Source organism: Trichoplusia ni, chromosome 15 (assembly GCF_003590095.1).
Source record: "Trichoplusia ni isolate ovarian cell line Hi5 chromosome 15, tn1, whole genome shotgun sequence".
NCBI lineage: Eukaryota > Metazoa > Arthropoda > Insecta > Lepidoptera > Noctuidae > Trichoplusia > Trichoplusia ni.
Window position 1 is genome coordinate 5,050,070 of NC_039492.1, and position 27,234 is coordinate 5,077,303.

Sequence of the window (27,234 nt, forward strand, 5' to 3'; positions counted from 1 at the left end):
TGTGTTTCTTTAGGAGAAATCTAGGTTTGTTTTGGCATTCTTTCAGGAGGTCCACAAAAAAGTGGAAATTGTGGACTGCACACACTGGAAGGAACCCAAACTTATAGTGAAGATATTACTGCATTACTTCGTCCAGCACAAGTCCAACATAGACATGTTGTTCCAGCTTCTGCGAGCCTTGTGCGACCGATTCATTCCTGACTTCCAAGTAAGTTCTAGTGTCCTGGTAGATATCTAGTTTATCTTCTTACTTCTCTTTCGGAATGAATTAAAATTGTTGTGTTTAATCTGAAATGGCAACTTTTTTTTAAGTGGACCGATTAAAAAAGTACGTTTATAGCTGATAAAAAGATGTATTAATACATCTTTTCTTTTTCAGTTCCTACGCGATTTCTTAGAGAACACAGTAGCGCAGACTTACGACGTGGAATGGAAGCGTGCCGCATTCTTCCGCTTTGTGGAGCACTTCTCTAGTGACACCATGTCGCAGGAGCTGAAGGCCAAAGTCCTACAGATGATCCTGATCCCGTGCTTCGCGGTCAGCTTCGAGAAGGGACAGAAGATTGTGGGCGGCCCGCCGGCGCCCTATCAGGATAACCCAGACAATGTCGTCTCCGTGTTTATTAATAACGTACGTATACAGCAGCCATGAAACTGGTTTTATAAATCCGAAAATAAAAGAAAAGGTTTATTTGTGTAGTTATAACTGTGTGCCATTGATTTTACGATATCTGCTATCATCCTTGTAGCCTTATGAGTTGTGACATTAGTCTAAATGGTACTAGCTAATTGGTTGATTCGTTAGGCTAGTGCCAATGCCTTACATTGATTTAAAAAGCTATTAATGTTCATACATATGTATTATTATAATCTTTTGTGTTAGATAATAAAACATTTAGGTAATTAGTATTTTGCGATAAATTTATAATTGATGCTACTTTGTTTCGCAGGTAATTGATCCAGAAAATCCCTTCGCATGTTCGGATGCGGTCCGAATCTCGCTCCTACAGTTTGCTTGTCTGCTGTTAGAGCAAGCCTCGGCTCATATACACGACGCGAATAATAAGAAACAAGGCAATAAACTCAGGAGACTCATGACATTTGCCTGGCCTTGTCTGCTTGGCAAGAATTATGTTGATCCTGCGACTAGGTATGATATAATATCTACTAAATTTAACTGCTTTTTTCTTAAAGACAGATCGTTTTAATTTATTATCAAATCTGCTGATCATAACTCTGATTGGTGGACTGGAACACAAACAATCAATCACAGTTATTTAAGAAAATTGAGAGCAATTAATGAACTATAGTTTTCGGACTAGACCAAAGTATCACCACATTATTTTTCGTTTGTTGCAGGTATCACGGTCACTTGCTCTTAAGTCACATCATAGCGAAATTCGCAATCCACAAGCGGATCGTGTTGCAAGGTAAGAGTGATTTGAATTTATATTTTCAAATTGATTATTGGTTTTCACTCACACATTTTAATTCGGTGAATCATTTTCCTGTTGTCGCTGCACATAACCTGTAAACTAGGACTCATACATAACAGTATGTTTTAATACAAATATTTTTCACGAAACAATATTGTTTTCTAAGTTTATTTTATTTAACTCTGTGTATTTTCCACAGTATTCCATAGTCTATTGAAGGCGCATGCGGTGGAAGCCCGCTCGGTTGTCCGCCAGGCGCTAGAGATCCTGACGCCGGCGATGCCGCAGCGCATGGAGGACGGTAACACGATGCTCACGCACTGGACCAAGAAGATCATTGTTGAGGATGGACACTCCGTTCAACAACTCTTCCATATATTGCAGCTAGTTGTTAGGCATTACAAGGTAATCTTTGTCCACTCTCGTCGCTCGTGAGAGCTAGGTTAGCACTAAATATTCAAATCTATTTGGCAAAACTGAAAGCAAAAGTAATTTTAGGCATGTCCCCTTTACAGCCGAAATAGGCTGATATTTGACTGCCTGTATAATTGCATTAATTACACATGTAAGTCATTTTGTATGCACTTGTGTAATGTTGGTTACTTTAAGTACTTTCACCTTGAGAATTTTTAATATGATAGTACATTTATATCCTTTGCTTATAGGTTTATTACCCAGTCCGCCATGCACTCGTAGGCCACATGGTGGCGGCGATGCAGCGGCTCGGCTTCTCGGCGACTGCCTCCCTGGAACACAGGCGACTCGCCGTCGACTTGGCAGAGGTCGCGCTTAAGTGGGAACTGCAAAGGATTCGTGATCACACTCATGATGAGAACGTGGTGAGAATAATTAGAATTATGGTGCTTATTGTTTGGCAAAAAGGAAGACGAAGATTTTTTTTCAGTGTTCTTATTGTCCGGTTTTTTTAATTTGTCCCGCAAACATAAATTGTTCAAAATACAGTGAATATAACTTACGCGTGACGTCACGATTATCTATATCGTTACGTCACAAGATTTCCTAAACTTTAAAGCAGTTTATCTTTGCCAAAATTAGTCATTCCGAAAAAGGAAAAATACGTATCTAATATTTTTTAATTATCGCCGTCATTCCTATTGTTAGGGAATGGACGGCTAGAAAGCAAATTTTTTTTTCAGAATTCTTTACTTTTTTGTTCATGTCTTGCCTTTTTGAGAAGGAGAATTCAATAATTTATAATACTGCAGGCGGTGACATCTCCAAGCGGCGCAGTCAAGCGAGTGTCTTCAGACGAAAGTGGTTCAGAAGCCCGCAAAGCGCTCAACACTGGTTGGGCCAGCCCGCAGGCCAGCGCCTCGCGCATGGAGCCCGACGCTGCCAAGCCGCTTGACCGGCAGCATGTCGACGTTGTTGTCAACTTGCTGCTCAGACTTGCATGCCAAGTAAGTATTTATAATTCTTACTTTGCTGTAATATAAAACATAGGATAGATAGTGAATGTTTAAAATTTCATAAAATAACAAAATGTTTTGACTGACTTGAGTTGTCATCATAGAGTATAATTGAGCTTTTATTGTGGTAATATGTTCAAAATAAAAATCCTTAGGCGTTTTGATGAACAAAAAACAAAATGTGAAAGCAACTGATCTGTATTCGGTATGACTTTAAGCCGACCACAACAAAAAAAGGGAGAATGGCTAGGATGACGATAAACAATAATTTTAAAAAATGTAACTCGCTAGCAGAGAACATGACGAATATGTACGTTTGTGTGTGTGGGTGCAGGTGAACGAGGGCAGCGTGGCGGCGGGCGGCGCGACGGGCGCGTCCCCGGGCGAGCAGCTGTCGCGCCGCTGCGTGCTGCTGCTCAAGACCGCTCTCAAGCCCGACGTGTGGCCGCATCTGTGCGAGCCCAAGCTGGCCTGGCTCGACAAGGTACGCCTTTCAAGATTAAAGCCCAACGTCAAAGAGGGCTTGGGTCTTTTTCTGGAAACGTTTCTATGCATAACTCTGATAGAAATTTTATTCCTTTTTTTCAGTTAATCTTTATTTAATTTTAGTAGATTTACGAAATAACTGTATGATCTACTTTACCTGCAAAAATCCTCTCCCAAATTGACCCGATCTTTTCCCCTGAGTCAAAAATATTGACTTTGTATATATCTAAATTAAATTTCCAGGTATTCTCAACGGCAGACGCTAACGCGGGTGGCTGCGCAAACGCATGCACAGCTCTAGAACTGCTCGTATATCTGCTAGGCGTACTACGTCGAGAACAAATACTAGTCGCCCTGAAGCCACTGCAGCGAGGGCTGGCGGCCTGCGTGTCTTCAACCAACCCTAAAATTGTGCGACTAACACACAATCTACTCGCAAAACTTACTGCGATATTCCCCACGGAACCGACTGGCGCTGCTCAAGCGTCAAAGGTATGATCATCAATAATATTATTGTGCTTGGTTTTTGTTTGGACCGAATTTTGTGATTCTGATAGACTTCCTACTTTGTTATTTATTACCATGTTGAGTTGTTCTTATAAGATCTCAAGATCCAAGTAAAAGCTTACTTATCACTATCGCAGATATTTAACAATAATTACATCTCTTACAGTACGAAGAACTAGAAACCCTTTACGCATGTGTCAGTAAGTACGCATTCGAAGGCCTCGCAACATACGAGAAGTCAGCAGGCGGGCAAGCAGCTAGCACGAGTACTGGCACGGCGGCCGCCACGCCGGCCACTGGCACCAGCGCGCTGCTCGGCCCGCTCATGATGCTGAAGGCTTGCTGCGCGTCGAGCCCGGCCTATATAGACAGGCTGCTGCAGCCGCTCATGAGGGTCTTGCAGCGCATGGCTAGAGACCATGTTGCGCCTAATCCGGATCATGCTTTGGCTGACTTGCTTGTAAGTATTGGATATATTGTCAGTCAAAATGAAAAGTCACTTTTGAAACATTACAGTATTGATTCTAGGTGCACAGATAAAAAATGTAATTCATATGAAGAAGAACCGGCAAGAAACTATTTGTTTTGAGTGTTTTTGATAAGTTATGTTGTGTAACGTAATTTGTTAATTCGGTAATCCAGACTTTTTTAATTTGTAACAGATATTGGCCCTGGATCTTCTGAAAGCACGCGTATCAGTGATGCCCGTGGATACAAGGAAAACATTTATCGGCACAGTTTTGGTTGGACTTATCGAAAAAACCACAGACGCCAAGGTAAATTAGGGAGTTATATTACTTCAATAAATGTAATGTTTAGCACTTTATATTCTATTTGAACATTCATTTCATCAAGTTAAGAGGTCTCAGAGTGTTTAGAAATTGCCTTTACATTGGCAACCATCAAAATACTTTAGTTAATGTTTTACTATCTTAGCACATAGTTTTAAAAACTCCTCAAAATTATTTTTAAAACCCAACCCCGTACTTAAACCCAACCCCCCATTCCAGGTGATGAAAGCAATTATCCGCATGGTGGAGGAGTGGGTGAAGTGGCGCGGCGTGGTCCCGGGCGCGGCGGGCGCGGCCCCCGCCGCCGGCGCCGCGCCCTCGCTGCGGGAGAAGTCCATCCTGCTCGTCAAGCTCATGCAGTACGTCGAGAAGCGCTTCCCCGACGACCTCGAGCTCAACGCCATGTTTCTCGAGCTTATTAACTATGTATACAGGTAATGGGATTCGAGTTCGTACCTGTATAGTAAAGTTTTCTAAACGCTTGTTAAAATGACCACTGATAGGCCATAAGACACGTCGCAAGATTGTGCGAGATCAATGCTGTTATGGTCACGATTCGTGATTTTTTTTAGCATTTTGTTACTTTTATCCAAGCACAAAGATTTATCAATCTAAATATAATTATATTGACTGAACTTGCGGAAGACTTAATGGGCTCGAGTTGATTTCTTTGTTGATACCAAAAATCTTTATAAATAATTAACATCTCCATTAACTATGTCCCAACAGAGATGACCACCTAAAAATGACGGAGCTATCAATGAAACTCGAACCAGCTTTCCTCGCCGGCCTGCGATGCCCGCAGCCCAACATCCGCGCTAAGTTCTTCGAGGTGTACGACCAGAGCGTGCGCCGGCGCATCTTCGACAGACTGCTGTACATCATCTGCTCACAGAACTGGGAACATATTGGACAACACTTTTGGATCAAACAGTGCCTTGAGTTACTTCTTGTTACGTGTGTTCCAAGTAAGTGTGCCTACTGATAAGATTGTTTTTTAAGTCCAATGTTTTAGGTTTACATATCAGTTTTGGCTTAAGTCTTAAGCTAAGGTAAACTTGGCAGTTCTCCCTCCTGCCCTTTATTAGATATTACTTCAAGTCGGCGCAACATGATAGAATTTCTAAAATTGAGACTCTTTTCATCTTCATTTAGTTTGATTAAAACAGTCAAATCCTCCGCCCAGTATAGTTTTTTTTTAATCCAATTTATGTTACAGTCCGCGCAAAATGTTTTCTTACTCATAACTCATAGATTTAAAAATGATTTCATACCACCAGGTACTCAGATCCGTCTCTCAAATCCCAAATACCTGCTACCAAGTATATCATCCGTCATCAACTCGGCTGACAGCGAAGACCGCAAGTCCTTCGTGATCTTCAGCAGTGTGAAAGAGGAATCGACAGACGGCTTCAGTGACTCACTAGAAGCAGATAAAGAGGATGTTCTTGATATGGATCTGGACTCCAGCTCCAATCAGAAAGAGGATTGTACTAAAACTGTTACCAACAGGTAAGTGACGAAATTTCCTTAACTTAATTGATTCTTACAAGGTTTAAAGAGAAATCATAATTCATTGAGCAAGCCACACAAACAGAGCTTTCATTCATTGGCCTAACCTTTTCCCAACTATGTTACGGTCGGCTACCAGTCCAACCGGTTTCAGCTAAGTACCAGTGTTTTACAAGGAGCGACTGCCTATCTGACCTCCTTAACCCAGTTACCTGGGCAAAACGATACCCCTTGGTTAGACTGGCTGTCAGACTTTTTCAAGCTTCTGATTACCTGTAACGACTGTCAAAGATGTAGGAATAACAGCCGGGACCCACAATTTAACGTGCCTTCCGAAACACGGAGGAACCCGTTATGACAAAGATGGTCACCCATCTACGGACCAACCGCGTCAAGCATAGCTTAACTTGAGATCGAATCACTTATGCGGTTATAGCTTAGCCACGAGCTACTCACGAACAGAGCTTTATATTTGTTAAAATAAAATTTATACTTGTTGGTTTATTTGGAAATACAGTGTAATATGGCAATAGGTCAATCATCAAATGTTTATACAGGAATAGTCATGAAGTTCATGAGTTCATTTAGGTTGATTAATTTGATTATCGTTTCTAAAGCCACTAGTAAAATAAATCTTTTTACACTAAGCTTTTTGGAGACTGTTTTACCATACAAATGTATTTATTTATTATTTATTAAAATGCAGTACAGTAAACTGTAAAAGCAGTTTGGATCAACATAGAATATGTGACTAAGTTATCGACTCTTACACCGTATTTAGTACCTCACAATGATTTTTGGTGTGGGCAGACTGCGCACGTTGAACCAGATAGTGGGCAAGCAGTCGGAGTTCCTGGAGCTGGCGCGGCGCGTGCGCACGGAGCAGCTGGTGCTGGCGGCGGCGCAGCTGTGCCACATGGACGACGCGCTCGCGCACCACTCCTGGCTCGCGCTCTTCCCCAAGCTCTGGGCCACGCTCGACGACAGGCAGCTGGGGGTAACTATAGCATTCTGTTGATGAAGTTGATAAATATTTTATTTATTTATTCAGTAATTTATACAACAGAAAATTTACTACGCGCTTTTACCGGGTTTTGAATTATGAATCTGAATAAAAGATACGTATAAAATTTGTTTATAACATGCAGAGATGATTTTATCTTTGGATATAATTATAGAGGGTTACTAAATTCTTCTATGTCACTGTTTTAGAGAGGATTTAGTACCTCAACCAATACTGAAAGTGAACGATAGATTTGAGGTGGATATACGAGATTTATGGATTTTGTTGGCCATTGTTATTTGAAAATATAAAAAATCCTGTTCGTATTTTCCAGTTTCGTTTTCATTCACTACAAGGTTCTTTAGACGTTTCGATATAAGATGCTGTTTGTAAAAATATGGTTTTATTTTCAGACTGTTATAAACGAAATAGTCCCGTTTATAATATCGGGCGTGCACGTGATACAGCGGGATCAACCGCTCAGTGCGCTCAACACGTTCATAGAAGCACTCGCAAGATGCAACCCGCCAGTCAGCATCAAGCCGTAAGTTATGAGCATAAGAGTATTGAAATCTAATTTTAAAAAATATAGTGTAACAGCTATCTATATTTTTTTTTGCTCTATGAGCTAACTATCCAAGATGGGTTGATGATACAATAGATTTACTGAGAGTATATATTCAGATTATAAAAAAAAAACAAACCATTATTGAAAGGGCAGGAAAATTAACACGATTAATTAAGTGTATTTATTTAATAGTAATACATTTGTTGACAGGCCTATGATGAAGTACTTAGGCAAGACACACAACCTGTGGCACCGTATGACTCTCAACTTGGAACAGATGGCCTTCGACCAGGCCAGCGGGCGCACTCAGCGCGAGCCACTCGAGATTTATGACTACGAAGTCGAAACAACTTCACCTACTGTAAGTATTTTAAATATTTATAGACATTCCTATTTTTAGTTAAACATTCATAATGGATAATATTGTAATACCGTAACGTATGTAATAATGTATTATGACAATGCCCTGATACTTATCCGTCTTTCCTTAAATCAATAAACTCGACAAAACGAACATTTAATTACACAAATAGAACATTTTTTTTAAATAAAAGGCTGCTGAAAAATATTACAATCCTAACAACCAATTTCCGTCATTATAAGTTATGTTTCAAGTTAAGTTTATTTACTTGATCTAGTGAGACTGGTCAAAAATTTGATACAAATCCCGACATTTAAAAGTCTAAGCAATGATCATTCATAAAAATATTTGACGTTTTATCCCTTTATTTGCAGGAAGTGCTAGATTCACTGAGCGATATGTATGAACTACTGCAAGAGGAAGACATGTGGTCGGGCCTGTGGCAGAAACACGCGCGATACCGCGAGACCAACGTCGCCATCGCGTACGAACAGCAAGGCTTCTTCGAGCAGGCGCAAGTAAGTCGGAAAAGGAATCCTATGAACCTATGTTTAAATGCTTAATTACAGTAATTTATAACTTAATGATTCTCAATATCGGGAATTCACACTTAGTGAACAAGTAAAGTTTACAGTTGATATGAGGTCTTTTTCTGGGTCTAAAAATAAGAAACATTTGCCTTTAATCATACTTTTCAAAATAGTCACGTTTTAAATTAGCTTGTTTTGTTTGTCTTCCAAAAACAATTTAAATTTAATCTTGTATTTCTTTCATACGTATTTCTTTCCCAGGCTGCGTACGACGTCGCTATGGCTAAACTAAAACAAGAATACACAGCGAATCCTTCATCTTACAACATGCACAAAGAATGCACTTTGTGGACACAGCACTGGCTAAAGTGCGCAAAGGAGTTGAACCAGTGGGATTCACTCCTAGAGCTGGGCCTAACTAGGAGTGGTAGGGACCCTTTCCTCATATTGGAGAGCTCTTGGAGGAATCCTAACTGGACTACAATGAAGGAGGCACTCGCTGAAGTAGAATACAACTGTCCGAAGGAGTTGGGTAAGTGATCTGTGCAATCTCCGAAATTTTAGAGACAATTTTTGAGAGTATATAAAAACACTTTTATTTTAAAGTAGAAAGCTTCTTATAAACTTTTATGAAATAAAATGTACCTTGAGTATATTTAGGTAAATATATTTAGACTTTCTGATAAGACAGGCTTATCAGAAAGTCACTGTAAAAGTAAATAATGCTCAGTTAAACTGTATGCTTAATGACATGGTTCATAGTTAAAATTGTGAAGCTGATAGTCTCGTGTCGCCACGTGTAACACTCATGCTGTGTGTCCGTGCAGCGTGGCTGGTGAACCTGTACCGCGGCTACCTGTGCATCTGCGCGGGCGGCGAGGCGCAGCTGCCCGGCGTGGAGCGGCACGCGGAGGCGGCGGCGGCGCAGGCGCTGCGCGAGTGGCGCCGCCTGCCGCGCCTCGTCAGCCACGCGCACCTGCCGCTGCTGCGCGCCGCCCAGCAGCTCATGGAGCTCAGCGAGGCCGCGCAGATACACACCGTACGTACGAGCCGGCCCGCGCACACCCTGCACGCATACCACCTAGCACTAACACCTACTTACAAAGGATCTACGGACAAGGGTCGTTAGGTTAAATATTCCTCTCATACGCGTTGACGCTACGTTGTTTACCGAAAATCGACCTATATAGTCAAAGACAAATTCCTTATTTCAATTAAACCAGTATAAGGCACTTTTGAACGTCAAACAATTTATGTAAACAATATTAAAATCTAGTGTCAGTCTAGCGGTCAGTCTCCTATATAGGTATTTTAAAGACACTTACAAATAAAACACTTTTAAGGCGGATTACCCGACTAGTTAAGATTCGAAGTAAATTCATATTCATGTGTCAATGTAACAGGCTATATCGCGAGTTTAATGATTTTGATGCCACTCTAAATACGTTACGAGGAAATAAATTACGAATAGAAATAATATACATGATAAGCTATTTGACAATACCAGACATGCATGTTTAATACTTTTCGATTGCAGCAATCCATTCACACTTTGCAGTATAACTGCACAGGCTTAAATTTATTAGAATTATTGAATTGATGAAGTTTATGCACGGCAGTTGATGTCTGTGCGAGACATATGGGTTTATTTAAATCTTTTGTTGAAGTCGATATAATAACTGACTCCGTACTTATTTCCTTATTCAAATTATGATGATATAACTAATGACAGAGTCATCTTCAATATTTTACTTTCATTGGTTTATTATCCCGATGTCACGCACAGTAAATTTTATGGCATATTTGATACTTTTTAATGAACTTTTGCAACGGCTTCGAGAATAGCTCGTAGTAGATTTTTTCTAAATTTTAAGCTTGGCCTTAGTAAAGTATATTATTAGGAAAGCTATTTAAATTGAATCGAAAATACGGCAGATCTAGTCATTGTGTACAGGAGCTACAATGGCTCATAAGTCTTACATCATCTGCCGCGCATAGTTTGACATGCGTATCTATGATGTTACACGCTGCCAAGCAGCAAATGGAATCCAACGAGTCTTCGCAGATACACGCCGTAAGTACTTACAAATCTGCGAACCGTTTAAATCAAAGGATTCCTTATGGATCTTATAAGTATACTTTTAAGATTTCCTTTCCTTTGCGTAACTGCTAGATTAAGGCATCCTGTCTGGTTAGGCTATTTATTACACTTCTTCTTAAAGTCGGTGCAGATCTAGGGGAGCATTCGCAGAAGATTTTAACAAACGCGTTTGTTCGAGGTTGAGACGATTATCCCCTGTACAAGAACGTAACTACTCTAGATCTGTGCCCGCTCTTGTAATGTAGAGACTGGTAGTTCACATATCGCACGTTGTATGTTGACACAGGGTTTGCTGCACAGCCGGCCAACATCCCTCCACGACATGAAGGCCATAGTGAAGACGTGGCGCAACCGCCTGCCCGTGGTGGCGGACCCGCTGTCCCACTGGGGCGCCATCTTCACGTGGCGCCAGCACCACTACCAGTTCATCGCGTCGCACTACGACTCGCAGACCGACCACGCGACCAACCACAGCATGCTCGGTGTTCATGCAAGCGCCCAGGTAACGTTCCCGAAGCGCTAGGTTCGTATCCTGCACGTTGAAAGGAGACACGACCGGCTTGATTCAAGTTCTCTTTCCATATAAAGCGAGTCATTTTGCTAATTAAGTCTACTTTGACATTTTAATGGGTGATTAACTTTTTTAATGTATTCAAATATAAATCAGTTCGTCAATAACTTAATAGATCAATTACTTGTCAATATAGACACCGGCAAACACTTTCGCAAACAGTGGTCACACAATTCTCAGTGCACTAATTTTCATTTTCTCATTAACTTTCAAATGCTATAAATACATGAACGCTTGTGTGTCTGTATGTTTGTTTAGTATCTCCATGAATAACTTTGTAAATTTGCCCAATTTAGTAACTAGAAAAGACTTTGCTCTACAGTGGAAGACTGAAATCTAATTAATAACTTGGATCTCACGCATTAAAAAACCATACACCCTTTTCACTGTTTTAGTTGAAGTATTTGCTTTTATGACCTTTATATTACAATAAATCGTAATGTAATCATATAAGACAGTCCTAAGCGAATGCTTTAATAAGAGTTAAATGACTAATATTTCTCAAAGCTCTTTAATAAACTCATGTCTTAACAGTACGGAGAGGGAACGACTGACGTACTAGATTCATAAACTCGATCCAGTCCTACCCTCTTCGTTCTTCCAGAAAGTTCTATCCATCTATCTCTCAATGTTCTCTTTCTAAGAAGTTTGCCGGTGTCTGTTTAATACGCCAGCCGTGTCTCCTTTTAACATGTCCTGATACACTGACTGGCCGAGTGTCTTCGGCATTCATAGTCACTGCCGTCCGCCCGCTGAAAGAATATGTTCTTGTCGTTTAAGTCTTGAGCAAGCGATAAGCAATTTATCTGCTGGACAGAAAAAATGCTCACTGCTGATATATAAAAAAAAAAACATTTCTTTAGATGAGTTATGTTATTGAAAATAAACCCTAAACGAATTATTGACATACCACTGGTTAGTCGAAACTAGGACTAACATGATTTGCTACGTGGAATGTCAGAATTATGGCGGCTGTACACGTTATTGAAGTCGCCAGGCTTATACAACAATTTGTGTCGTGGAAAGACGAACTGACACTCTTCGGCGCCAAACAAGAAATAAATCTTGATTACATGTTTTTTTCTTGATCAGCGCTTAAGTTATGTGAACAGTTTGTTTGTAGAAATGTCACGAATTATTGTATAGACCAGATGACTTTTCTTAGCGTGTACACACACGCTTAGGAGCATATTCTATCGGCGACGCGGCGTACTTGCACACATTTTCTGTGGATGTTGTGGAAAGTGATGTCAGGAGGATGATCAGCAGCATCCTCCTGTGCACTAATAACAACATACTGCTAGCACCAATTGGTTTGCCGAGCATGGTGGTAATGGCATTTTTCCCTCACATCCGCGCCAGCGGCATGTAAAAAGACCGTGTTCAGCAAAGAGCGTTCACGGTCGACATTGGCAATAAACGACGAAGCCTTTTTCGTCTCAAAATTCCCAGGGAACATAGCCATTGTCACCATGCTTGATAGATAAATTGGTAAATAGAGTATGGTGTTGTTTGTCACAGGTCTCTACCACAATCCATAGTTCAGATGTAAGTAAAGTAAGTTATCCCTTAGTAAAGTTTTTTTATGAGGCCATTAGATCGCACTGAGCAGCCCCGCGGCCGGCGCGCGTCCAGTGTTGGCACACCGAGTCTCACCGACCTGCACGGCGGCTTAGTGGGGTTTAGTGGACAACCCTCACCTTACTCTTACTTTTTAACGGGGCTTTTCTTTTTGTAGAAATGTAGATCACAGTAGACATTTGATTGAAGCATTTCGTAAAAATTCAATGATTAACATTTATATTTATTTCAGGCTATAATTCACTTCGCAAAGATAGCAAGAAAACACAATCTGTCAGGCGTATGCCTAGACTCGCTACATCGCATATACACAATACCTAGTGTTCCGATCGTGGATTGTTTCCAAAAGATTAGACAACAAGTCAAGTGCCACATACAGATGTCCTGGACCGAGGGCAAGGAAGAGTTACAGGAAGGTTTGGACATGATAGAATCGACAAACTTCAAATATTTCACTAAAGATATGACAGCAGAGTTTTACGCGTTTAAAGGATTGCTTTTAGCTCAGCTCGGACGGTCGGAAGACGCGAACAAAGCATTCGCAGCCGCCGTCCAGCTGCACGACACTCTAGTCAAGGCGTGGGCTCTCTGGGGTGATTATTTAGAACAAATATTTATAAGAGACCCGAGACAGATACAGGTGGGCGTCTCTGCCATGACCTGCTTCCTCCACGCTTGTCGGCACCAGAACGAGTCGAAATCAAGAAAATATTGCGCCAAGGTAAGGTTTTAAAATATATAAATGGTGTATGTCATTTGAAAAGTAATTGCTTTAATTTAATAATCTCCTTTTAAAAACCAAACAAATCTCGTATTTCAGGTACTCTGGATGCTAAGTTTCGATGATGAAAAGAATAGTCTTGCTGAAGCATTAGACAAATACTCTGTGGGCGTTCCGCCCGTCCAATGGTTGCCATGGATACCACAACTACTTGCATGCCTTGTCCAATATGATGGAAATGTCATTCTCAATCTTTTAAGCCATGTAAGTACCTACAAGTTTCAATTACCATGTATGAAATCATATCTCCAAAAACAGATTTTAAATATTAATCTATTTATATTCTTTTATCAGGTTGGTCGACTATATCCACAAGCGGTATACTTCCCAATCCGCACGCTATACTTGACTTTGAAGATTGAACAACGCGAGAGACATAAAACAGCTGAGAACATCGCAGCGAACCTACCACACCAGCCCACTACCTCTGCTGTGAGTTAAAACATTTTTTTACCTTAAACATGAGGGGGTAAAGTATATAATTACTAAGCAGGTTACATTAGGTTAATTATACTAAGTTAATTATTAAGTTATATTTATTTGTAGTTGCATAAATGCCCTGAAAATGCTTCTATTGTTTTTATATTTTTAAATTAATAGTTAAATTTAAAGGTCCTAAAATCAGGTGTATTTGCACTAACCCTGAAGAATCCCAAACCATCTATCCCGTTCGCGTCTTGATCCATGTAGTTATATCAATTCTTAGTAAACATAGCTAAAGTAGCCTAAACGAGTAATTATTGTTATCAAGCAAAAAAGTCAGTTTTAGTTCCATGTCAAGAAGAAACAATTAGGGATTGAAGGAGTTATTGCAGAACAGATTTTGGTGACCTCGATATAGTGACCTTACAAAAGCAATCTATGCTCTGTTTATAACTGAGGTACTATTAAAAACCGAAATTGATAGTTATAGACACAGCATGATTATTTGTAACGTCTCTACATTGTGTGATTCGCAGCTTTATTATCTAACTTGCAAATGACGACAGAGTTCATATTACTCTATCGCTACAAGAACGGCATTACACATTACATTTTTCGTTGTGGGTTTTGCAAGTTAGGTAGTATCGCTGCATTGGTCACGCCGATGTCATGGTTTAATTATATACAGGCCAGCAGCAAGGTGAGTGAGAGCGCATCGTCTTCGAGCAGTGGCTCCACGGGTGAAGCGGGGACCATAAAGGCCACTTTGCCCATGTGGCGCTGCTCCAAGATAATGCAGCTACAAAGGGAGATACATCCCACTGTCCTCTCGTCGTTAGAGGGCATCGTCGATCAGGTAAATTGATATTGTTTAATTAAAATACAATTGTTATACACACATAACCATGATTTTCTTATGTGGTTTTATAAAAAATATTTCTTGCAGTGTGGATAAATAAAAATAAGCCTTGAAGTCAACCCTGTAACTTACAAAGATATTTTTTAAATAGACAGTTATATAACTGGAACATAAATAAACGGTAAACTGAAAAGAAAACGTTGGTAATTCGTATTATATGACATAACATTCATAATCCTTATTGTTCGACAACGTCATACACATGTCATGAAATATGTATATTAAAAGTTAAATATCAAGCCTGAGTCTGGCTGTTTTTGTGCATGTGACTTAAATGTTTCCCCGCGACACAATGATTTAATTCCTTAATGCGGGCGTCGTATAAAAAACTTCGCACTTAGTTCTTGGATCACTATAATATTTTTTTTTTTTTTTTTAATATTCTTCTATTATGTGCTTGTTCAGTATTCTTGTATTATGTGTGTAGATGGTATGGTTCAGAGAGAACTGGTACGAGGAGGTACTGCGCCAGCTGCGCGCGGGGCTGGTGAAGTGCTACGTGGTCGCCTTCCACCACCGCACCGCCGTCGCCGACGCTACCGTCACGCCGCACACGCTCAACTTCATCAAGAAAGTCGTATCCACCTTCGGCATTGGTATTGGTATAAGTAAGTTCGTTAACACTGAACATGCTTCATACAGATCTTTTGTTTTTGTTTTCGAACTGATTGGATCATACGTATATCTTAATATGTCAGTAGAGTTTTCCTATAATTAGACACATCATTAAAGGGTAATCCATTACTTATTTTAAAAACTTTGTCGCCTTTTAAAATGTGAATGTCATTCTTCAATTACAGAATGTTTGTGCAGTCTAGTTCTCAGAAAACTTTATAGCTCTTTATTAAATTGAGAATAGGCAATAATATCCATATTTTATGTTTTCACGACAATTACATAATATATATCTTTCATCTAGAATTCATCACCATTGAACATGTTGAAGTAATATAACAAGCCATTTATTTCAGAAATATAACAACAAGTGTCGTAAATCATGAGTTGTTAAGGTAAAACGTTACTTGCAGAATAGATGGTATACTTTTTAATTGTTTTAATAATTACGTGTGCTATCTGCTCGCGAGAGCGTTCTTTCATATAGGTACTCTATTTTGTATGTCGACAGAATGTATTTCAACACGTACTGAAAGTGGTGCATTGTCTTCAGCTGCATCAGAGAGTCTCGCCCGTCGCGCGCAGTCCACGGTACAGGACCCGGTCTTCCAGAAGATGAAGAGCCAGTTCACCGCCGACTTTGACTTCTCGCAGCCAAACGCCATGAAGCTGCAGAATCTTATACAGAAACTGAGGAAATGGGTCAAAATCCTGGAGGCCAAGACAAAGGTTCTGCCAAAGTAAGTAGAGCTGTTCAGTGTTAGCGCTCCAGCAAAGGTAAAACTTTCCTTTTTATAAATGTGTCGTCCTTTTTATTAGACTTGAACTAGCAAAATATGTGTCAGTAACCGGTTGGAGGTTACTTTAAAGACAAGTTAATAAAACAAGGTAACTATTTCTTAATCTCTATATTTGCTTACAGATCATTCCTTATTGAAGAAAAATGCAGGTTCTTATCCAACTTCAGTCTAAAGACAGCTGAAGTAGAACTACCTGGGGAGTTCCTACTGCCCAAGCACACTCACTACCACGTGCGAATAGCGAGATTCATGCCTCGAGTTGAAATCGTACAGAAACACAACACGTCTGCACGCAGACTGTACATTCGCGGGCACAATGGAAAGATATATCCGTACCTAGTGGTCAATGATTCCGGACTAGGTGATGCAAGGAGGGAAGAGCGAGTCCTACAACTGCTTAGAATGCTGAATCATTATTTAGGAAAGCAAAAGGAGACGTCTCGAAGATTTTTGCACTTCACTGTACCACGAGTAGTCTCTGTGTCGCCGCAAATGCGTCTCGTGGAAGATAATCCTAGTTCGGTCTCCTTATTGGATATTTATCGCACTGAGTGCGCGAATAGGTACGTTTTGTTCTGCTGTTGATAGCTTCATATTTAAAATATTATCTAGATTTTCTGTTTGGGAAATGTAATGGTTATTTAAATAACAGTGTTTTATTGTGCTTTAAAATTCGTAGGGGAGTGGAATACGACGCTCCAGTCGCCCGTTACTATGAGAGGCTTGCGGCAGTCCAAGCCCGCGGCTCGCAAGCATCACATCAAGTCTTGCGAGACATTCTCCGTGAGGTTAGTAATATAAATTACCCCGTAAAATGGCAAGACCTTAAAAAAATTAAATCTTTTGTAATTTGTACTACTTTTATCACTAGCAGTAATCGAAGAAACACGTTTATTATTTTTTCTAATTTGTAACTATTTTTATCTTTTCACAGGTACAAGCTACAATGGTGCCAAAGGGAATGTTACGCGAGTGGGCCGCCGCAACATTCTCAGCACCCACCGACTACTGGACGTTTAGAAAGATGCTCACACTACAGCTGTCCCTAGCTAGCTTCGCAGAATATGTACTACACCTCACCCGACTCAACCCTGACATGATGTACGTCCATCAGGATTCGGGACTCCTAAACGTGTCCTACTTCAAGTTCGACGTCGATGACACCACAGGTACGTCCAATACCAAGGGTTTTCTGGAACTTTCCTTAATCATATTTATGTACAGTTTCAGTGGCAGCTTGGTAAGACATCTTTCACTATTCATGTTATGTAGTTTTAAGGGCTTTGTTATCGACACTGTGGGATTATATTTTTTTCGCCATTTGATTATTTCTATTTTCGTTTTTTTTAACCGTTTCGCGATAATACCTGTGTCGCGTCTTTGGCCGGAATAGTTGCTTATTGGACTTTTATGCATACAGGTGAATTAGATTGCAATCGTCCAGTGCCGTTCCGCCTCACGCCGAATATTTCTGAGCTTCTGACGACTATTGGCATCACGGGACCGCTAACAGCATCCGCTATTGCCATCGCTCGCTGTCTTGTCACACCAAACTTTAAGGTAAATATATCACAATCTTTAAGTTTAGAATCCTTAATCAAAAGTTACAAGTATAAAGTTTAAATAATAATAATTTACACAGATCCAGTCCATTCTCCGCACGATCTTGCGAGATGAAATGGTCACTGGCTATAGAAAACGGTTAGAAGACAAATCAGGTATGCCAACAGCAGGAACATCAACAGAGAACAAGCCGGTGGAGATGGACAACGAAACTATCATCAACATGGTTAACAAGGCTGTGACAGTCATTATGAACCGGCTTAACTCTATGGCACTGTTTGATGGGCCTGACAGCAAGGTGGCGACACTGGTGACGGCCGCCAATAGTCATGACAACCTGTGTCGAATGGACCCGGCGTGGCACCCCTGGCTGTAAACTCTCCAAAGAGGACTTAATATATTAGGCTGCTAACATCAACAATTCTCCTATGGCTTATACTGGTACCCAATTTTATAGAACCGAACAATATTGTAAGTGTAACAATGGACATAATAAGTAGCTGGTGAACTGCTGCAAGATACTTGATGCATTTATGTTAACAAGAACTGAGGCGCATGGAAAATTAATGTGAAAGTGGTTTTAGTTTAAGTTATTAGTTTTTTAATTGTCTAGATTCTCAGGTAAGGAATTACTACAATTTGACTCATGAGTTTAAAAGTCGACATTAAACATTGGGAAATAGATCGAATATGTTGCTTCTTGTGAATTTAAACCAAGGAGAAGGACATTTTTTTTTTATATTAAAAATAGATTGTGTTATATATTGCATCGACATAGTAATAGTACAGTTTTTTTAAATACTTTTTTTATGTGTATATGTTAGCAATAGGACCTGTGTTACTTATCGTCAATAATGTAGTCAAGTTGATTCATGATTCATGATTGATGAAGTTGATTATTCATGGGAAAAAAATGGGTAGTTCTTAAATATATTCTTGCAATTCGTAGTTTCATTGTATAAAAAAATATTGGGCATTAAAAATAATAGTATTTAAATAGATGAATGTTTCCGCACTAAGTATAATTTAATAAATAACAAAATGTTTGTCGTTATCAACTTCTCAATAGGAGCTTTATATAAATTATTGTATTACCATATTGTTCTAAAAGCCAATGTATTAATGTTTAATCCCAGGTTGCCTTGTATGTAGTAAAGTAGGAAATTTTCTAAATGTTACTTAAGTGTTTCTTATAACTTATCAGCTATGTGTCTATAGGTTGTGTTAAATGGTATTTGACAAATAAAAATTACTCAGACAGATGACTTTTTAAAGAATATTGGATTTTAGTTTTTATTTTATCAAATCACTAAGATAAAAGGCATCAAAAATGAAGTTTTTAGTTTGCCAGTTAAAAGTGAACTGGTAAAATAAATGTAATTGACAAAATCTCCGAAATTAGAACACACGTGTAGCATAATGAAAATGCTCATCATTTTCATTATTTTGACAAAATGAAAAGTAAAAATCCAATATTTTATATAATCTGTCATTAATTAGTTTTTTTTTGCGTCATGGCGAGTTCATTTTATAGGAAAGGCACTAATGTTGTAGGTAAGTCTGTCCATTGGTCTATTCATTTAAATAACTTTGTAAATAAACATAATTTAGCTTGTATATTAAATGTTTAATGTGTTGTTGATTATTTTTTGTAATTAAATTTAAAGTGAGACATTTTAGATTATTAAATGTTGATTTTTGGGTTAAGATGCATAAAGCCTATTGGAAAGTAATCTGCTTATCTGTGTCCTACACTAATACTGCGCGTATAAAGCCAGTTGAAATAGGTAGACTTAAATATTCTTCTTGTAACGGATTTAGTACATTTGTAACCATTTTAATCATGTGCTTCACCGACACATTACTGCATTATTACATCTTTAGGTTAAGAAAATGACTTTAAATTTTATCTGTTAGTCAATATTGTAAACTGTACTTTTGTGATCCCAAAAGCGGAAAGTATTAAAATTTAACGATTATTCTTAATCTTGTTTTATTTACGTTTTACTTTTTTGTCTCGTATGTCATAAACCTGTTTGATGGCGGCGACATAAACGTAATGAAGCTGTGATTGCATGTGCATGAGTGACAGGTAAGTACCTCTCTGGGTGAAAGTACTGGGCATCAAGTGTGCGACTAATAAGCGTGTACGGTCGCCCCGCGCGGCCCGCCTGCGCCAGCGCTGCGCCTGCACTGCTGCGCCCGACTCGATCGTTAGATAGTAAAACTGATTTCATCATTGTAACAATGGGAAAGAAAGTGCAGTAATTGTAGGATAGGGCAGGAACTGCTTACACTGTTACCCGCCATTCTTATGTATAACAAATATATACAGCATTGTCTGATGTCCCATATGTTAGCACGGCGCGTGTTTATTCGTACTTATGTAAATAGACGCTCCGTCAATTAGAATTCTAATTTATTGTATGAAAAATATCATCACTATTATTATTTTTTCATGGTGCAAAACTGACTTCAAGTCTACCCAATGATTTCCAGAAGAATTACCCACGCATTAAAGTTGTGTTAATTTGTGAGCTACTTTAAACGGCAGCAAGGAAAGTATCGTAATTTAATCAACGGTTTAGGAGGATGTAGAAAGGGCTTGTCACCACGTTCTTCAAATTATATGAGTATCATATGTTAATGTTAAGATTTAGACTAGCTAAATCAAGCTACGCCCTAATCTAACAAAAAATGTTTTTTTTTCAATATTGACCAATTACTGCGCAAATATTTCTCAAGATCTATCTCAGGACCAACTGAAGCCTAAGTTAGATTGAAAATGTCTAACATTTTGATTTTAGATAGATACACGTAACCATTAGCATTGATTCTTACGTCAAGACCGGGTGACACGAGATGTATCGTTCAAGAGGGTATGTCGTACATGAGGTCGTCGACGGGTGTCTCGGCTGTCGGCAGCGGCTCAGCGGCGTCGTCGCGGTGGCGTTGCTAAGCGCTGAGCGGCGGGCGCGCGGCGGGCGCTGGCGGGCGGGTGTCGGGCGGCCGGGAGCCACGTCGCTCGCCGCCGGCGCGCGCCGTCTCCGCTCCTCGCGCCGCGCCTCCCGCCGCCGCGACTCCGTCAGTCCGCTTCGCGGCGTTGCGTTATGTGCTGGTGTGTTTCATGTTCCCGAGCCCGAACAGCGAGTGTCCGACCTCTGTAACCGACCGTTTATGACATTCGACAACCCCGCCCTGTGCATTTTTCCGAGTTGCATTTCGATCAGTGCGAAGAGTACGTCGACTGCGAGCTATCCGTGCCGGTGTCGGCGGCTCCTCCCGCGTTTATTTATGTTGTCGTTTTGGTGTGGTGAATATTTGTGTTGTACGGACGATAACCGTATTATCTGTGCGATCAAGTCGAGTGGATATTTTTAACGATCGACGGCTTTTCGCGAAGGTGAGTGAAATTTCCGAATCCGTTTCTGCGAATATTGTACAAACTATAATATATGACGGGATGTTTGTTAGATTTTGATTCGCCGCTACGTGGCGATCGTCTCATCGATATGTTCCGGAATATTAGGGATTGTGTAGTTTTATTAAACCTTTACAAGCTGTTAGCTCTTGTTTGCTGGCACTATTTATTCAATATTTCAAAGAAACTGCATTCCGTCGGAAAATAAACCTGTTGTTGCGACGCCTTAAATTTTGTGTATGTTACGCTTTGAACTCAACAATAACATGTCGACGCAACGGAAGAGTACCTCGGATGGGAATTTGTTGGTTTACATACGTTTGTTACTGATTAGATTCTTGTTAGATTCGGTCCTATCCCACTATACCATATGGTAGACGGAAGCGAGTGGGTAAGAAATCATGGAGGTGAGCGGCGCGGGGCGGTGCGCGGCCGGTCGGGCGGTCGAGCGACCGCATTCCATATGGTATGCCGGATTATACGCAATGTCAGTGTGACTCGAAGCTTGCTAGTTCCTTGGCTGCACTGACCATTGCACATTTGCAACTATGTATCCCAGTGGAGCTATAAAGTTTTGTACATGAAATACGTGGTATTTGCGAATTGCGTCGTCAATTTACATTAATCAACAACCTTCGATGAGCTTTTGTAGATAGTCACAATCACAACTATTACGTGTCGTACATAGGTATTCGTTCGTAAATAACGTAGCCTGTTCTATGCAGGTAATTTACCCAAACGGTTTATGTGGGATTCTATCTAGTGAGTCACTGCTACAAAGATACTTAGTTACATCAAATTGATATCAAAATAATTACGTATTAAGTTATTTACTTTTTCGGTTAAGTAAATAAAAATATACTTTTATACTTAATTTTTTTTTTCATATCTCATCTAAAAATATTTATGCAGTTAGCGGGTAGATCCGATATATTTTATATCCTTTCTCAAAATAAAATCTATTGAACTTTGAGCAATCGGTAAATCCCCCGCGCCAGTCAATCGAGGTTGCCAATTCTGAATTAAAATTGCCTCTAACATTTTTATCACAGGCAATACGAAAAAATCCTTTTCAATGCTCATTGGCAAAAATAGAATTTATTTAATTATTTATTACTCGTAATTCTGACCATGTAGGTACTATTTAAATTTGATAAGCCGTCCGGAGATTGGCAGCAGTCCCTCGGCCCTCGGTGTACTGGCAAGGGGCCCTCTAAACCCTTGATAAATTATTATCTCAGTGACATTACTCGTGATCTCACATAATGAGTATAATGAGTTCGATAGTGCGTGCTATATTTCGAAACACGTCCGTCGTCGCTTCCGCTGTATGACCCACTATCTACAACAAACTTTTTAGGTGTATTCTATACCAGTAATATATAATTGACCGTATAATATCAAATTGATTGAGTACAGATTTTTAACTATCAAAAATGTTTGTAACAACTTTTTCCACTTACGTTGTAAATTGAGATAAATCTTTTTTACCACGTTCCTTTCCATTTTTAAGATGTCAGACGGTATTCGTTATCGATAACCGATTAACTTTACTTTTGTTAATCAATATTCAATTATTCTTACATTTATTTTTAGCGGCTTAGTCTACACGTGCTTTGTATATAGTATATACAAATATTTTTTCTGTATGATATTATTATGTAAATGTCTGTATGATTCGAAAGTCTGAAGACTAAGTCCAGTAAAAGGAAAACATTGCTACACTACCTACAATTCTATTGTGTTTTCACTATTCTCAACTAAGTCACCAAAATTATCGCATAGGAGTGTCCGGTTCTCGGGTCAAATTCACACAATCAGGGTGACCTTTAATCTCGTTTCAGATAGCTAAAACACGTTCCTTTGTGTCAATTCTGAGAATTGGTATCAAGTCTTATTGTTTATATACAGTGGCGATAGATGCTGGCTTGACCTTTTCATTGCAAAATACCAATTGCCTAAATCAAACACAGATTAATAGAATTACAAAACAATATATCGAATGTCATTCATAAATTATCAATTTTATCTAAAGTACATATGTATTTTAATTACTTATAAAGCGTAGTCATTTACCCGTACTATTTTAACCTTTCGAATCGATTAACAAAACCAGCGTCAAGTCTAGGTAGCGGGTCCTTGACATTATAGACAACTTTTAATTTTCTGATTTAAATGTCACACGAGTTGCCAGTCGAGAGAATTAAAAATGGCTTTAAGAGGTTTCCTTGAAAAGATTCCTTTTTACTGTCGTACTTTATGAATACGTAGAAATAAACTTTCTTCCTTGAATAGTAGTAGGCAATATAGTCACTTTATTTCTTCTACATATTTCTGCAGAATGGCAACGAAAAAAATTGTTCAAAATGTTACTTGTTGAAAAACTTCTTCTTAAATCACTTAAAGTGTCAAAAACTTGATTTATGTTCTCGTTCTTTCTTAATGTCATATTAATTAATAGTTCCACAATAATAGTATAATTACTCAGTTAATTAAAATCTACCCATAAGCGGATTTTATATTCGTCTACTGGAAATGTTTTGTTAGGTCTAGTAGAACTCTTAAGCTTCGTTTACAGTGCGATACATTTTGTCTAAATAAGGGTAATACTTAATTCAAACACTCGATAGCTTGCTAACACTATACGAGTGTAGCGTGTACTGAATATAAATGGGTTTGCTGTTATTTATATAACTTTACCAGTTTATTTTTACACAGCATCCATTTTGATTGAAGCCTCATGATGTTCCTGCATTACGTATCTCTCTTTTGATTTATTCATGTAAAAATATTACTGTGTTAAGAAGTACAGTGCTTCAATATCACTAACTTGAACTTAGAGCATCTGGAATTCGTGCGAAGGATTTTTTTCCCAAGTTAGGTAAATTGACTCAACATTGTTTTTAAAATATGTTTACCGTTTACGACATAATTAAGTCTTTGTCGATTCAGGGGCTAATTATCCGCGTCAGTCTATATGCATAACGCATAGAGATTAGATAGAATATGTATACCAAACAGATAACCCACTGTATGTCATCATTACAAAATGATTCGTCATCAGGATGCTAGTTCATATTATCTAGTTTGTATCATTCAACTTTCCATATGGTATAAGGAAGCAGGAATGACATTAGTTATCGACTAAACTTGGTCATCTAGGACGGCACTCGGCAGTCTTGTAATATAACGAATCTACAAGTAAGTGTTTCATCTTTGGCGAAGGCATCTATTGTGCAAATGAAACCACAATGCTTTTTAGTCCAATGTAATGTCTCGGTGTCTTGTAACGAATTGAATAGTCACTTGTGCCAGTAGACGCCTTTCGTTTTACCGGACACCACTATTAGCCGCAATAAACGCTCATTGTAAATTGAATTACTTTCAATTACCAAGTAAATCGGTTAGGATGTCATCTTGCGATGCCAGATGCAGTATTTCCTGTTGTGCCAGATAGCCTTGGGTATCATTTTAGTTTTATTTGTTTACAAAGAAATTTTTTGCGCGACTACTTTCATAATGCATTTCATCAACACTGCAGTTAATAGCGTTGCGCTAAATTTTGTAAGGTGAATGAAGATATGATCGTCAGTGTTAGTGATGAAATCTTGAAGAGATATAATCGCATTCCGCGGCTCGCCTCCCCTCTCTGCGCCGGAGTTGCATGCCGACGTCAGACCTCGCCGCGCTCCAATGTGAGTTGTATGCACTTCACTGACGAGGCTGCTGCGGATCATCTACTTTGGTGCCTACGTTTATGTACAAATGCTGAACGAGATGGAAATCCGCGATGGCGTTTCAAGTAAAGTGCTTGTTTCTGGTAAAGCAGTATTATGACATGCTATGCTAGTGACGTATGGTGCCGGCTGGTTAGGCTTCACTAGATGATGTATAGGTAGAGGATAGCGGGTAACGGTTTTGTCATGTTTGCAGAGGCACGGGTGTGGGCCCGTGTGTGCGTCCGCGCCGCTCACTCAGTCACACAGGCGCACAGCGCTCACGGCGTAGCGCGGCCGTTGAACCGAATACTCGAGGAATTTCTCCAACGCCGTAGTCGCTTTGCTTTGCAGAAGAAGAAAATTATCGCAGGTGGTAGACTTGCACTAATAGAAATCATCATTTCTATGTTTGTGCCCGCTCTCGCCACAATCTGTGCTAGGAACGTTGTTTTGTATACTATAGCAACATTGACGGTTAGAAGTTTTGTTTGCTAGGTTTAAGTTTAGTTTCACTGGTTCTTTCACGTACTCTAATCTGGAGACTGTTTCGAGGAATTGGCTTTTATGATGTATTAGTGAGCCTCTTATTGCTATAGTCTCAATCCAGGTGTCAGTAAGTAGCAATTTGTCTGAGACACGTGTGCGTGTGATCTCGCAACAGTCGCAACAGTCGCCACAGCCGGCATACCGGGCCGGGGCGCGGTCTGCCAATACCTCGAAACTAGAATAATAATAAATTTTATGTGACACATATTTATGTTACAGTTTAAAGGGCCTACCGAAATTAATTTTATCAACGAACTGTGTTATTTAGAACGACAGTCTGACATTTTTATTTGTTTTTCGCTTTTTAAATAATGTGTATGCCCGAAGCGCTGATTGTGCATTAATTGGTCAAAATGTATTTGATTACGTCCGCTTTTCAGAAAATAATGAAATAATAATGGTTTTAAATAATATCTTCATCACCGGTGTATTATTCACTTGTATATCTCTTTACTCCCTTTCCTAAGATCTTAACATCTTTATTTAGGATTGTAATATCATTTAAAAATATGTTTTTTATTTCTTGGAGGCATAAACTAAACACTTTTTATAACATGGCGTGATGGTATGTGTATAATTGAGATGAGGAACAAAAAGTTTTGTTGGTTTTCCGACTTCTCGTATTATGTAAATGAAAATCGATTAATACTTAACTTTTATATAAGATTATTTTACATAATTGATAAGTAAATTCGAACAGATAGGTGAGGTTTTATTGAATAGGTGATTTTACATCGTTTTCCTTATGTGGTTAGCGATTACATTAAAATTAATTTGTTTTGATACTATTTCCTGGTATTTAATTTTAGGTACAGGATGTAGACATTCAAATAACCTACTAGCTAAGCTACTTATCTATTTTTGAGTTTCGATCTGACAAAATTGCGACTTGTAAGTAATTCAGTGAAGGGATAAACAGTTTTTTTAAAGGTTGTAATATATGAATACCTTCAACCTTGATATGTGTACCTATGAAGGTTGTCCATTAATTGAAGGTATCTTTTGAAAGTACCAAAATAGATTTGGGATAAGACTCTTTCAAAAATCTAAAACGTTAAGTATTTAATTTTTTGTCAATTCTTACCCTACCTATTACGTTCATGGTTTTGTTAGCTTTAAACCTGCGCTAAAAGATAACATGTACTTAGATAAGAAAACTTCATGATTAATCTCAGATTACGTAATTGTTTATTATGATATAAGTTATTTAGAGTCAGTGACACCGAATATCGTCAACAATACGAATCGTGTGCCGCGTGTACGGAGTACGTCGCACACAACGTTTGAGCGTTTTTCAAAGAAATACTCGAAACTCTTGAAAGCCGGCGTCGTAAATAATCACATGATTATGTACGATTTTCCAATCGCAAGAAACTTTCGCTGCTCAAACCACTGCCAGCTATCTAATGTGAGATCTCTGACGCTCGTAGTAATAGTAGTGTATAGTAATACGAATGCTAATGAAACCCGCGAAATAAGGCGGTTACACTAATCCGTTACGTAACGTAGTTAGATAACGGTATCATAGCGATTTTTTTTGTATCGCTATTAGAGATTCCTGCACTTTTAC

General features: G+C 39.1%; 2 protein-coding genes across 10 annotated transcripts in view; both read left to right on the forward strand.

Annotated features, from left to right (window-relative positions):
• The window catches only part of LOC113501572 (transcription-associated protein 1), a 29,688-nt gene extending 9,724 nt beyond the window's left edge, over positions 1 to 19,964 (forward strand). For 2 of the 8 annotated variants that reach the window (XM_026882774.1, XM_026882778.1), the window contains exons 16-48: positions 47 to 208; positions 380 to 631; positions 951 to 1,150; positions 1,360 to 1,430; positions 1,636 to 1,841; positions 2,102 to 2,275; positions 2,663 to 2,857; positions 3,195 to 3,350; positions 3,596 to 3,844; positions 4,026 to 4,319; positions 4,522 to 4,635; positions 4,870 to 5,084; positions 5,380 to 5,618; positions 5,931 to 6,162; positions 6,973 to 7,159; positions 7,579 to 7,709; positions 7,944 to 8,094; positions 8,469 to 8,612; positions 8,886 to 9,156; positions 9,452 to 9,663; positions 11,012 to 11,227; positions 12,818 to 12,853; positions 13,110 to 13,598; positions 13,698 to 13,862; positions 13,953 to 14,090; positions 14,770 to 14,937; positions 15,428 to 15,608; positions 16,169 to 16,355; positions 16,538 to 16,978; positions 17,095 to 17,203; positions 17,350 to 17,584; positions 17,836 to 17,975; positions 18,058 to 19,964. In XM_026882774.1, the coding sequence (XP_026738575.1) occupies positions 47 to 208; positions 380 to 631; positions 951 to 1,150; positions 1,360 to 1,430; positions 1,636 to 1,841; positions 2,102 to 2,275; positions 2,663 to 2,857; positions 3,195 to 3,350; positions 3,596 to 3,844; positions 4,026 to 4,319; positions 4,522 to 4,635; positions 4,870 to 5,084; positions 5,380 to 5,618; positions 5,931 to 6,162; positions 6,973 to 7,159; positions 7,579 to 7,709; positions 7,944 to 8,094; positions 8,469 to 8,612; positions 8,886 to 9,156; positions 9,452 to 9,663; positions 11,012 to 11,227; positions 12,818 to 12,853; positions 13,110 to 13,598; positions 13,698 to 13,862; positions 13,953 to 14,090; positions 14,770 to 14,937; positions 15,428 to 15,608; positions 16,169 to 16,355; positions 16,538 to 16,978; positions 17,095 to 17,203; positions 17,350 to 17,584; positions 17,836 to 17,975; positions 18,058 to 18,354 (6,657 nt within the window). In that variant the 3' untranslated portion in view covers positions 18,355 to 19,964. The remainder of the gene's footprint in view (positions 1 to 46; positions 209 to 379; positions 632 to 950; positions 1,151 to 1,359; positions 1,431 to 1,635; positions 1,842 to 2,101; positions 2,276 to 2,662; positions 2,858 to 3,194; positions 3,351 to 3,595; positions 3,845 to 4,025; positions 4,320 to 4,521; positions 4,636 to 4,869; positions 5,085 to 5,379; positions 5,619 to 5,930; positions 6,163 to 6,972; positions 7,160 to 7,578; positions 7,710 to 7,943; positions 8,095 to 8,468; positions 8,613 to 8,885; positions 9,157 to 9,451; positions 9,664 to 11,011; positions 11,228 to 12,817; positions 12,854 to 13,109; positions 13,599 to 13,697; positions 13,863 to 13,952; positions 14,091 to 14,769; positions 14,938 to 15,427; positions 15,609 to 16,168; positions 16,356 to 16,537; positions 16,979 to 17,094; positions 17,204 to 17,349; positions 17,585 to 17,835; positions 17,976 to 18,057) is intronic. The other 6 variants (XM_026882780.1, XM_026882781.1, XM_026882777.1 and 3 more) reach the window with 5 other exon arrangements.
• A 1,062-nt stretch (positions 19,965 to 21,026) lies between these two features.
• Positions 21,027 to 27,234, forward strand: part of LOC113501482 (fibronectin type-III domain-containing protein 3a) — a 51,803-nt gene continuing 45,595 nt past the window's right edge. The window contains exon 1 of one of the 2 annotated variants that reach the window (XM_026882645.1): positions 21,027 to 21,381. The gene's annotated coding sequence lies outside the window, so the exon portion shown is untranslated. The remainder of the gene's footprint in view (positions 21,382 to 27,234) is intronic. The other variant, XM_026882646.1, reaches the window with a different exon arrangement.